The sequence below is a fragment of the Camellia sinensis genome, chromosome 9 (assembly GCF_055761805.1).
Source record: "Camellia sinensis isolate YWXY chromosome 9, ASM5576180v1, whole genome shotgun sequence".
Lineage (NCBI taxonomy): Eukaryota > Viridiplantae > Streptophyta > Magnoliopsida > Ericales > Theaceae > Camellia > Camellia sinensis.
Genome location: NC_138969.1, coordinates 15,878,365 through 15,891,769, shown reverse-complemented (window position 1 = coordinate 15,891,769; position 13,405 = coordinate 15,878,365). Strand labels below are relative to the sequence as shown.

Genomic DNA, 13,405 nt, shown 5'->3' with positions numbered 1-13,405 from the left:
TTTGGTGGATTTTTCTTTGATTTTACAAACTTACCCTTCTTTTTCTTTATAGCTCCATGAGTTACAGCCAATGTAGTTTGACGTCCTTCCTCCCTCAACCTCACCTCCTCCTGAATACACATATTAGTCAGCTCATTCAAACTCCAATTATCTTCATTGGTGTTATAGTGAATTTTGAATGCGCTAAACTATGATGGAAGTGAGTTGAGAATAAACTGCACGAGGAAAGTTTCATCAACTTGCATCCCTAAAGTTTAAAGTTTTGCAGCTTTGTCAGCCATATTGAGGATGTGATCCTGAACTCCTCGGTTGCCATCATATTTCATTGTTGTCAATTCAGCCATAATAGTGCCAGCAAGCGACTTGTCAGCAAATTTAAATCGATCTTCAATAGCCTTTAAGTATTCCAATGCATTAACAATTTGAGGTAAGGAGGTCTTGATGTTATTTGCAATGGTCATCTTCATGAACATCAAACTAAGTCTATTGGACCTTTTCCAAGATTCAGAAAGGGCAACTTGTTCTGTAGTACTATATTCATTAATGTCTGCAGGTTTATCTTCAAGCAATGCCATATCGAGGTCCAATACACCCAGTGTAAGCTGAACATGTTTATACCATTCCAAAAAATTTGAACCAATAAGTAGAGGGACACTCGATGCAAGAGAGTGCAATGAGGTGCGAACTTTCACTGGAATAAGATAGAACAATATACATATTAAAGCTTTGAGAATTATAATGATGAACTATTGATATCGCATAAGTCTTTCCTTTGGGAAAAACTTAGGTATATCGATTGTCCACTCGTCAAGAAACACTTATGTGGGTCTAAAGTAATTTATGAAACTTTTCAGTTAATCATGTTACCTTTGGGTATTCAATTCTAATCTGTCAAATTACATAAGTTACATTACCCTACCCAGTTCATAATTATTTGAAAGTGACTCTCCTTTAAGCTAGTCTCAATCTCCTAATTATAACTGCAATTGAGAATATTATCAACCTTAATGTTACCCTTTTAACAATTCTGTTATGTAGTTCTATATTTATAAGTTTTTCAAATCTAGGCCACTTTGGCAGCTACTAAATTAGTAAACCCTATAAATACGAAACTAACCAACGATATTCTCTATTCATTAATTTGAATTATTTAATTATCATTAATTCAATCACTAATATGATTTCTAGAATTTCTTTTATGTGATTGCAATTACCAATATGATAATAATAATAACTCTAGATGAACATAAATATATATATATATATATATGTATATGCAATATGACAATCATGAATATCTCATATAATGGTCAATAAGAATTACACCTAATATGAATTAACCACTTCAATATTTAATATTCAATGTCTTAAAATTATATCATGATATCAAATTTAAATCGTGAAAATATGTAAATATTAACAATAATAGACAATAAGTGTGCATAATTAGACAAGGCAAAAACATAATCCTCTAATGTGAAACAATCAAATAAATATATTTATTTAATAGACCGAACGTTTCAACAAAATTATAAAATTGCTTTTAATCTATGCACTTTATCATAACAGCAAGCAATAAACTCAATCCAATATCATATTATGATGATTATAAAAACTATTATCACTAAAATTAATAATAAATCAAAACATGCATATGAGCAGCCTATGGAATTACATAAAAGCCTATATAGAATTACATAAAAGGATGCACCTAACATATCACAAAACAAAGTGAGTGGGTGTGCTCTTATTTAGGTTAGGACCTAACAGATCACATTGTCTTGTGAGTGAGGGAGTCTATGATGTGCACACTTAGTGGAGTGCACATCACATGCCCACGGAGTTCAAACCTTATAAACAAAAGTATGTTTTTATGAATAATTATAATTATAATATAATAACAATATTCATAAATATATTATTATTCCAAGGTATATTGATTCACAAAACAAAAGCTCTGATACCACATGTAAGATTTAATAATACATGTAACCATAATAATAATGCGAAATTAAACTTTACAGGATCTTGAATTCAATACAACTCAAGAATAAAACGAACATACCTTTGTCAGCCATTGAATTAGAGAAGTTGATAAAATACCCCTAATAGTTGCACCTTGAATTCTTGGCTCACCTTCTTCTCTCTGTCTCTCTTAATTAGGATGACTATAAAACTTAGAGTGATGGAAAAATACTTATCATATGAAAGGGGAGTCACCCATCCTTATATAGAGGAGAGAAGAGGGCCAAATAAACTCTTATCAGAAGAGTTCCTAATCCATCAAGGTTTCTTTCTTATCTTAGAAGAGTGATTATATTAAAATTCTAATTACTGAACTTTATATATAATATTGGCTTTATCTAATTGTGGAGTTCAAATAAATTAAAACATGTAGATATATGTAGGCTATTGAGCCACACTAGAAAACAAATCCAACATCAACAACCCAACTGAGACTGCAATGCAGTGGTTTTCCAACTCAATACACTACCACATAAACACTTCAAATTTGTCATTTTACGAAAATTTCGTCCGCGTGATCGGCACCCATGTATGCACAAGATTTCGAGACTTTTACTTCGGCCAACTTAATTTCAATGCTGTAGACGTCCCTAAACATCCCGGGAGGGAAATCCCCCCGTTTTGTTCATTGGGCTCACTACAGTTCAGGACTCAATGTCACGGTCCTGTATCTAATCTCGCAGAGTGCAATGCAAGACCGATGAAATCATCAAAGAGTCCAAATCCGGCAAATCGTTTTTAAAAACAGATTTTTTGAAAGAAGTACCAAACATGAACTGCTTTGCCAGATACAGAGTCGCCACCTAAATATTTTATTTTAGGGAAATTTAGGAAATCCTGACTCGTTGCCTAAGGCCACGTGTCCGTCATCACGAAAGTTGCCTCGGCTCGGGAACTTGGGTACGATTAGGGAAGGTCACTTCGTGAGCACCCCCGCTCGCCCCGATCAAAGATCGGCCTCTACTAACCATGATATCAAGTTTTGAAAACATTATGTGATCTTATTCCGGTTATTATCCTAGGTTTACTATGTAATGCACACATCATGCAAGTATAGACTGGATCGCCTGAATTGGAACAAAACATCTCATGTTTGTTTTTTAAAGCGGTTTGCTACTCGCAAGTAGGCTAAAATGTAGATTTGCCACCCTCAGGTGGGCTTAGAAAACAAGGTGATTTGCCACTTTCAAGTGGGCTTAAAACTCACAGTCAATGAATTGTTCCAATCAAAATAACCCAACCTTCACCCACAGGCATTCAGGCAGGTATATCACATAAGCGATTAGCCTCATGGTAAGCATGCTATCATGGCAGTCACTCACACGCATGCAAGGATGCTAAAGCATAAAACTTACTGAGTACTCCAAGCCAAAACAGAAGCTAATTAGAAATCCATGCATGGTCCTAACTATACAGTAATGCCTAATGCAACACATTCAAAATGTAACTAAGATAGGCTCGGCTATTCTAAGATGGAATATGAAATGTTACAGCTAACACGTATTCAATTTGGAATTGAAATACAAATGCAGTTAGTATGGTGCGCCGAGCCCGGTGCATGCAAGACAGATAAATGAATATAGACATGTGTAACAAGCCCGCGGGGGACTTCGCTACAGCTCGGACTCGACTTTTCGTTGTCACGGTTCTAAATCTGAACCAAAGAGTCCAAATCCGGCAAATCGTTTTAGGAAAACTGATTTTTGAAAGAAGTGCCAAACATGGACTGCTTTGCCAGATACAGAGTCGCCACCTAAATATTTTATTTTGGGAAATTTAGGAAACCCTGACTCGGTGCCAAAAGGCCACGTGTCCGTCATCACCAAAGTTGCCTCGGCTCGGGAACTTGGGTACGATTGGGGAAGGTCACTTCGTGAGCACCCCCGCTCGCCCGGTCATAGACCGGCCTCTACTAACCATGATATCAATTTTTGAAAACATTGTGAGTTCTTATTCCGGTTATTAGCCTAGATTACTATGTGATGCTCACAGCATATAAGTATAGACTAGGTCGCCTAGATTGGAACAAAACACTTCTTGTTTGTTTTTGAAAAGGGTTTGCTACCCGCAGGTAGGTTTTGAAATATTTTGATGATTTGTTCCAATTTAAGCAACCCAACCTTCACCCACAGGCATTCAGGCAGTTATATCATGTAAGCAATTAGCCTCATGGTAATCATGCTATTCATGGCAGTCACTCACACGCATGCAAGGATGCTAAAGCATAGAACTTACCGAGTACTCCAAGCCAAAACAGAAACTATGTTAGAAATCATGCATGATCCTAAACATACAAAAATGCCTAATGCAACACATGCAAAAATGCAACTATAGCAGGCTCGGCTATTCTAAGATGGCATATGGAATGCTACAACTAACATGTATTCAATTTGGAATTGAAAATACAATGCAGTTAGTATGATGCGCCGAGCCCGGTGCATGCAAAACAGATGAATGATGCAAACATGCTGTCATACTGTATGCTAATTTAAATATGCCCTAATCTAACCATCATAAGCGGATAAATAAAAGGGAAGAAAGACGTGGGGTTGGAAGACATACATCACACTCACCCACACTTATTACAGTTGTGCCCTCGCGCAGAGGGTCTGAATAAATATACAGTCCAAATAAAAGAATATTACAGTCCAAATGTTACAGTCCAAATAATACACAAATTCCTAATTAATTAATCAAATTAACTAAGAAAACTGTAAAACTGGCATGCAAGCCAGGGACTGCCTTGCTTCTGATGTGTGATGCATGTCCGGGCTGCCTCGCGCGGAAATCCACCGGAATGCCCCAATTAGCCTCTGTTTTAGCGGTTATTCTTGAAATGCGTGCCAAATCCCAAAGAGTCGCTGATTCCTCAATTTGCTGCAACAGAGAGCAGGAAAGGGGCATAGCAATGTATTTGCACAAATATATGCATGCCTCGAACCTCGTGCCACCAATCACGCATACCGAGGCATGATGGCCGAAGAGTCGAAATGCACAACTCAATATAGGATGAATGCACATGAAACTACAGCTAAAACCTAACTCCATCATGGGTAATCCGGAATGTCGGTGACTGGGAAATTGAGACACATTCCGTCACTCGGAGTACGAAATGTACCTCGTTTCCCGTGCCCGGGCTAACTCCTATTCCGGACACGATGCAATATGCATGATATGCATGAAATGCAACTAAGATACAATCCTAACATACACAGAATGCTATGGAATGACATGCCTCGAAATGCGTGCACACAGGCACGCAAACCGAGAAAATGACAGAATGCAATCTAAGATACAACCTAGTATGCACAAAGCTATGAAAATGAGGTGCCTCGAAGTGCGTGCACACGGGCACGCAAACCGAGGCGATGATAAATGCAATGGAATGACATGGAAATGATAAATGGGCTTATACCAACATGAGTGAGCCTCAGCCATACTCACATGGGATGCCAGCGGATAAAAATGAGGTGCCTCGATATGCGTGCACTCGGGCACGCAAACCGAGGCGGTACAAACATGCGATGCAATGATATAAAAATGACAAGTGGGCTTATACCAACATGAGAGAGCCTCAGCCACACTCACATAGGATGCCATCAGATAAAAAAAAAAGAGTGCCTCGAAATGCGTGCACACGGGCACGCAAACCGAGGCGGTGCAAACATGCGATGCAATGATATAAAAATGACAAGTGGGCTTATACCAACATGAGAGAGCCTCAGCCACACTCACATAGGATGCCATCAGATAAAAAAAAAAGAGTGCCTCGAAATGCGTGCACACGGGCACGCAAACCGAGGCGGTGCAAACATGCGATGCAATGATATAAAAATGACAAGTGGGCTTATACCAACATGAGAGAGCCTCAGCCACACTCACATAGGATGCCATCAGATAAAAAAAGAGTGCCTCGAAATGCGTGCACACGGGCACGCAAACCGAGGCGGTGCAAACATGCGATGCAATGATATAAAAATGACAAGTGGGCTTATACCAACATGAGAGAGCCTCAGCCACACTCACATAGGATGCCATCAGATAAAAAAAGAGTGCCTCGAAATGCGTGCACACGGGCACGCAAACCGAGGCGGTGCAAACATGCGATGCAATGATATAAAAATGACAAGTGGGCTTATACCAACATGAGAGAGCCTCAGCCACACTCACATAGGATGCCATCAGATAAAAAAAGAGTGCCTCGAAATGCGTGCACACGGGCACGCAAACCGAGGCGATGCTAAAATGACATGGCAAGATGGAAAAAATGATATGCAAGCATGCTCATGAAATTTCAGCAACAAAATATGGGAAAACAGTCCCGAAATGAAGCGAAACGACATGAAATGTAAGAAAATGTCCCGAAATGCAACATTAGGCATCCGAAATGGCCTATAGCCATGCCAAACATGCACAACATGGACATGCAATGCAAAGACAGAAGCTAGACAGCCCCAAAATAAGCACTTTTCCAGTTATAAACTTGGCCAAACAGCAAGTATAAGCATGGCAAGAATAGCATACAAGAATAGGGGCCAAGATAGGGGTAATGAAGCAAGTAGTATAAGCTAAACCCAAACTGAAAAAATTCCTTCTATAACACTGAATATGAACCAAAAATATGAACATTTACAGTATATGGCAGCCCTCAAATCAGTATACAAACATGCTAAAAATGTGATGCAAAACAAGGCTCAAAAGGTGCTATAACATGAAGTATATAAAATAATCACCAAACAGAAAAAAAGTATGAATGAATCATGAAGTATAGGCCAAAATAAGACCACTTTCAGTTCGGACCAAGGTCCAAAAACAGAAGCAAAGAGGGCTACTAATTTATGCAAAAATGGGGCCAAATAGGGGATATAACTACAAGTGACATATGGAAATACCAAACAATGTTGAGCCCTACTCCAATGTTGAAGAGGGGCTCAAAACATGCCTCATATCAGTTCATAACATGCTCGAAAATAAATTGCTCATGGGTCAAAAATAGCATGCAAAATCATGACATACAACATGGTCAATGAAACAAGTCTATTATGGAGGGCTCAAACAAGGTTGAGCCCTTAATGAGAAGTGAAGATGAGCTCAAAATATGGCCCTTTTCAGTTAGGGCCGAAGCTTGAAACCAAAAAGAAATGAGGCTTAGAAATAGATAAAGGAAAAGGGTCAAAAGGATCAAAGTGTAACTTACCCTTGAAGATCCAAGCTTTTGTTGCTTCTTGGGTTGATTTGTAGCTTCTTTAGCCTTCAAGAATCCTCCCTTGCTGCTGGAAATGAGATGGTGGTGGTAGAGCTTGGTGGTGTAGAAGGAATGAAGGTTAAGAAGTTAGGGTTTTTTGGAGAATTGAGAAGGATGACAATGGAGTTTAGGGTTTGTGCTTGGAGAGGAATTTTTCTAACCCTCAAGAAGGAGACCCTCAGCTGGTTATAAGGTCAAGAAAAGGGGTGTAAAAGGGGGTGAATTGGAGAGCATAACTCTCTCCCAAAATATCCCCCAGATACAGAAAATATCTGGGGGATATTGCCCCACAGCTGGAAAGGGTACAGTGAGAAGAACACGGCCGGCCTCTCACTTTGGCTGGAGGTGGCCGGCCGGCCACACTCCCTAGCCGGCCGGCTAGGGGTCAAAAGGGTCAACAAGCTTTTCTGGCCGGCCAGATATTGGGGAGGTAGCCCTATGTGTGTACAACACAACCACGTAATTGAAATTTCAAGAAAGTGGGCCCAAGGGGTTCAACAATGGCTCGGAAAGAGGGGGTCAAAAGGGTCAAGTTGACTTACTGGCCGGCCATGAACTTTTAGGGGCCTCTCAGGTGTGTACATCACAGATATGTGGTTGAAAGTTCGAGAAAAAAGGTCCAAGGGGTTCAACATTAGCCCGGAAGAAAGGGGTCAAAAGGGTCAGGTGACCTTAATGGCCGGCCACCAACTTTTAGTGGCCTCCCAGATGTGTAGATCACAGATATGTGGTTGAAAGTTGGCAACACTACCCCTAAGGTATTCAACATTAGCCCGGAAGTTGCAAAAACGGGCGCCGGGAGGCCCCAGAGGAGAGATAACTGGTTGCTGCAACAATTGCTGGCCTCCCACCCTTCAGTGACCTTCTTTGTGATAAAACAGAGGTACCTGCCAAAAATGAACGAAAACCGATGCAAAACGAATGTTCGGGGGCCAAAACACGCAGTTCGGGGCCCCGGAAACTGCCCGTTAAACACCGAAAGTGGCGTTCGGCCACGAAGTGGGTTTCTCAGACCCCAGTGTCCCTTAAAAGGGAGAAAATAAGATGTATGCCAAAAATCAGAGCAATAGGAGATGGTTAAGCGGTCCCGAACCGAGGCACACGGCCTGACGGCTCCGAAAATCGGGAACCGGACTCCGAAATGGGAAAAATGGCCTACGGCTACCAAATGGAGCCTACGGACATTGAGAGGTGGTCTACGGGACCTCTCCCTTCCCTCAGGAAAAGAAACAGAGAAAACCGAGTCTGGTTCGCAAACCGAGACAAGGCACAGAAGAGGGTTCGGAAATCCGGAAGCGGGGCTCGCAGCCAAAACTCTGAAACTTCTGAACAAGCACATTATGCAATATCACCAAGTACTCAACTGGTGACGTCTGAGTCTCAAAGTCGGTCAAAAATGGGGTGTCTACAGTTGCCCCTCTTTGACAGAACTCGGAAGTCACAAGTGACGGGAGTGAATGTCAAAGCCCAGAGACGACCCATTTTTGACAAGGCCGAAGACTTAGACAAACATACAAGATAAACAGAGATGTGCCCGCAGGCATGCCCGCAGGCATGCCCGCAGGCAAGGGGGGGCAAAATGCAAAAGATATGCAGGAAGCCGAACATAACTTAATGATCATGCAAATGCAGCAAGCTGTAACTCGGTGTTTAGGGACGTATCCCAGAGGTGTAGGGACGTATCCCAAGATTTTTAAGGACGATGAGGAGAACATAGGGACGTATCCCGGCGTTTCAGAATGGTGTGAGCATTGGGACTTCTTCCGAATGCTTTTAACCGAAGAGGGAAAAACATAGGGACGTATCCCGGCGTTCCAAAATGGTGTGAGCATTGGGACTTCTTCCGAATGCTTTTAACCGAAGAGGGAGAAACATAGGGACGTATCCCGGCGTTTCAGAATGGTGTGAGCATTGGGACTTCTTCCGAATGCTTTTAACCGAAGAGGGAGAAACATAGGGACGTATCCCAGCGTTTCAGAATGGTGTGAGCATTGGGACTTCTTCCGAATGCTTTTAACCGAAGAGGGAGAAACATAGGGACGTATCCCGGCGTTTCAGAATGGTGTGAGCATTGGGACTTCTTCCGAATGCTTTTAACCGAAGAGGGAGAAACATAGGGACGTATCCCGGCGTTTCAAAATGGTGTGAGCATTGGGACTTCTTCCGAATGCTTTTAACCGAAGAGGGAGAAACATAGGGACGTATCCCGGCGTTTCAAAATGGTGTGAGCATTGGGACTTCTTCCGAATGCTTTTAACCGAAGAGGGAGAAACATAGGGACGTATCCCAGCGTTTCAGAATGGTGTGAGCATTGGGACTTCTTCCGAATGCTTTTAACCGAAGAGGGAGAAACATAGGGACGTATCCCGGCGTTTCAGAATGGTGTGAGCATTGGGACTTCTTCCGAATGCTTTTAACCGAAGAGGGAGAAACATAGGGACGTATCCCGGCGTTTCAGAATGGTGTGAGCATTGGGACTTCTTCCGAATGCTTTTAACCGAAGAGGGAGAAACATAGGGACGTATCCCGGCGTTTCAGAATGGTGTGAGCATTGGGACTTCTTCCGAATGCTTTTAACCGAAGAGGGAGAAACATAGGGACGTATCCCAGCGTTTCAGGATGGTGTGAGCATTGGGACTTCTTCCGAATGCTTTTAACCGAAGAGGGAGAAACATAGGGACGTATCCCGGCGTTTCAGAATGGTGTGAGCATTGGGACTTCTTCCGAATGCTTTTAACCGAAGAAGGTCTAACCCGTCGCAGGCGCGAGGAGAAAGAAAGATAATTGCAAGTGAACTGGTGCATAAAAATGCAAGTAATTGAGCATAATAATGCGAGATAGATGTGCATAATCAATGCAATGGATATAACAATGCTAGTGAAGTGGGTGCTTAATAATGCAACAATGAGCATAACAATGCTAGATAAATATGCATAACAATGCAACAAATGAGCATAACAATGCTAGATAAATATGCATAACAATGCAACAAATGAGCATAACAATGCTAGATAAATATGCATAACAATGCAACAAATGAGCATAACAATGCTAGATGGAGTGTACGTGACAACGTATATTTGAAAAAAAATACCGAACAAGGGAATACTAGCCTTAAGTAGACCAATTTCCAAACGCAACCTCCGATTTACCTCTCGGAGGGGTCACGATACATTCCAAAAAGGATACACCTCGTGCATGCCGACTGACAATGAGCTACACATCGAAGACATGAGTTTGAAAATCCCGCAGAAACATTTTGAGCTGAAAAGAGTAGGTCCTTCTTGCGCTTTCTTGACTGTACTTCCAAACCGCAGTTACTACCTTTCCTTTCTGGCTATGTTCACAACTTTCCCTATTCTCCAACGGGGTGACAGACTAGGTTGGTTCAGTATCCAGAATTGAGGTGCATACATGCTATCTCAACCTATGGGGCTTCCATACAGACTTCAAGCCGAGGACACGCCTCTGGGTATTTAAACCAGACTTTAGTCTCGGAAATCCCGAACCTTTGCGTCCTAGGCATCAGCCACTCGAACTCTAGTTTCCACCGTCGCAGTTGGTCTCCTAGGAACTCATTGCGAACACAGCCAAGATGCCTCTGGCGGGGAATGGTACTCAGGGAGAGCACTTCTGATTACCATTTTGGCTTGAAGCAGACTTGATCTTGAGCTTGAGGTAGAGGCACACTCATACTTCGGAGCTTTGGCAAGACTTGAAGAGGTACACACAGAATGTAGTCTCGGAACTTACTGAAGTTGAAACAAACTCAGATGCCCGACATTTCCTCTTTTCTTTTGCTTTGTAGTCTGGAACCCATATAGCTTCAAATAGGTCCTTGTTTTGCTGCTCTGACATAACCTGGGTTGAACCCTGCAGTTTTATGAAAGAATGAATCTCGTTTTGCACAGATGTGGAGAACGGCACGGCACTCGGAGCGCAAAATGATTTTATTTTGAAATTGATAAATGAGCTCTTGACCGGGTATCGAGCCTACGACTGAACACAGCAAAGCGACTCAACAAAGAAATAAAAGGTGCACAGCCTAGATACATCGGGTAACACTCGAAACGACTCAAAACAAGAATCGAGATAAAACAAAAAGACACTCAAATGTGCACAGGGAGCCCGTTTCACTGGGTAGTGTTTCCCACCTTTTCTTATTTGTGGTTCTCACATCACTCGGCCCTCAAGCTCTGTTTTTCTGAAAAAAAGCCCTCTTCTCACTTTTCCTCTCATCGTACATCTCTCTATTCTTCATTCTCTCATTTTTCATCCCTCCCCTGGGTGGTTGATGGACAAACAGCAAACTGTGGGCTCGTGCCCCTAGCATTCTGCTAGATTCTCTTTCTTCCGCTCACAGCTAGTGAATTCCTCCCACGGAAGGGTTGTGCTACAACTGGGTGTGTGGCAAATCCGCAGCTAACATCAGTTGATGATGCTTGCTGGGGAGCTTGGACGTGATAAGATCTGTCCAGATGACGGAGTGGAATATCTTGCCCCATTCTAGTTCGTGCTTCGCATTTTGCTTGATACCTCGTTGCTTGGAGGATGTGAGAGCTTTCTGCCCTTAGTTGTGCCCTTTCCTGGCAGGTAGAGTGCCCTTTCCTGGCAGGTAGAGTGCCCTTCTTGGCAAGTATGTTGACAATGGGAAAGACAGGAAGCCTGACTCAACTATGCCCCTATTTCATCATTTTGACCATTTTTTTAGTTTTAATTTTCTCCTAAAAAAAATTTTGACCAAAATGAGAGTTAGATTAATCATGCTTGTTCAATTTTCTGATTTAAAATCATGCAAGTCAGGCTATGAGCACTGAAAATTTTCCTCTTTTGGGTCCAAGAAATGGTCCAGTTTTGAAAATGGAATACTTTTCGAGAAGATTAGTCAACCTCAGTAAAAAAATTCTCAAAAACTATTTTTGCAAATGACCACTGCTCAACGAGTACGGAACCTACTCTTGAGATGCGCAACCTCGGATCCATGGCAATGGAAAATTGCCTCTTGTCTGAAGGACACTGCATGGCAACGGAATGTTGCCCCTTGTTTGAAACGACACTGAGGCGTTCTGAATGGCAACGGAAATTTGCCCCTTGTTTGGATAGCACCTGCAGCGCATTGAATGGCAACGGAAAGTTGCCCCTTGTTTGAATGACACCGCGGTGCATTGAATGGCAACGGAAAGTTGCCCCTTGTTTGGATGGCACCGCAGCGCATTGAATGGCAACGGAAAGTTGCCCCTTGTGTGGATGGCACCGCAGCGCATTGTAGGCAGTCCTTAGAGCGACGAATACAACCAAATTCTCAGATACAGAGAAATCGAAGATGATCAAAACCATTACATGGGCACAGTCAATTTGAAGTATTTTACGGCTGGACTTCAGAATGAAGTTGCCTACGTATCCCAAAGATGGGAATCAAGCCTCACATAGTTCGGGGTTAAGGTACACTCGGGTATTAACCTCTCCTTTTTAGGCTCTAACTTTTACCAAGGCGCCCGTTGCGGGTTTTCGACCTTGCGAGCTTTGTTCTTCTTTTCTTTTCAATTCTTTTCATTTCTTTTCTTTGCATTTTCTTTTCTGTTCTTTTCTTTGCATATTTCTTTTTTGTTCTTCTTTTTTATCTTTTTGCATTTTTTGTATTTTTCTCTTGCTCTAACTTTTGCCTGGGTCGCCCTTCCGGGTTTTCGGCCCAGCGAGCCTCTCAAGGGTAAAAGTGTAACGTTGTCCATGCCAAATGGTTTTGAGATCCTGAAATTATCTGAATCCAGGAGAATGGCTGCTGTTCTAGCTTCGTAAGCTTCTTCTGATGAGATCTGATCTTTTTGATCTGACTTTCCTGGCCTCTTGTTCGAGGGCTGCTTCAAATCTGGCCACACAGGCCTCACATCATAATTGACCGTTGAACCTTCTGAATTCAAGTTCAAGGTTTGGAAGCGAAGGGATTGAGTCTCGAGGCTGAGAGCGATCCTAGGCTGCACAATCTCAAGAGCGATTCCACACAGGTCTTCGCAAGACCGCGCAAAACATTTTGTTTTTTGAAAGTTTTTAAGAAAGCGACAAACCGCTCGCGCTGAAGGTAGTGTGAAACCAGTCTGGATCAAGCCAGGGTCCTTCTCAGTACTCACGCTAACAAGC

General features: G+C 42.2%; 1 protein-coding gene across 1 annotated transcript; it reads right to left on the bottom strand.

Moving 5' to 3' along the window:
- Positions 1 to 254: 254 nt before the first annotated feature.
- LOC145799257 (uncharacterized) lies at positions 255 to 575 on the bottom strand. Its single transcript, XM_082888802.1, has one exon. It carries the CDS (start codon positions 573 to 575, stop codon positions 255 to 257), a length of 321 nt encoding a protein of 106 aa, XP_082744928.1.
- Between the last annotated feature and the right edge of the window lie 12,830 nt (positions 576 to 13,405).

Coding starts and splice junctions, on each gene's coding strand:
- LOC145799257 (XM_082888802.1), bottom strand. CDS start 575: ATGGCATTGCTTGAAGATAAACCTGCAGACATTAATGAATATAGTACT.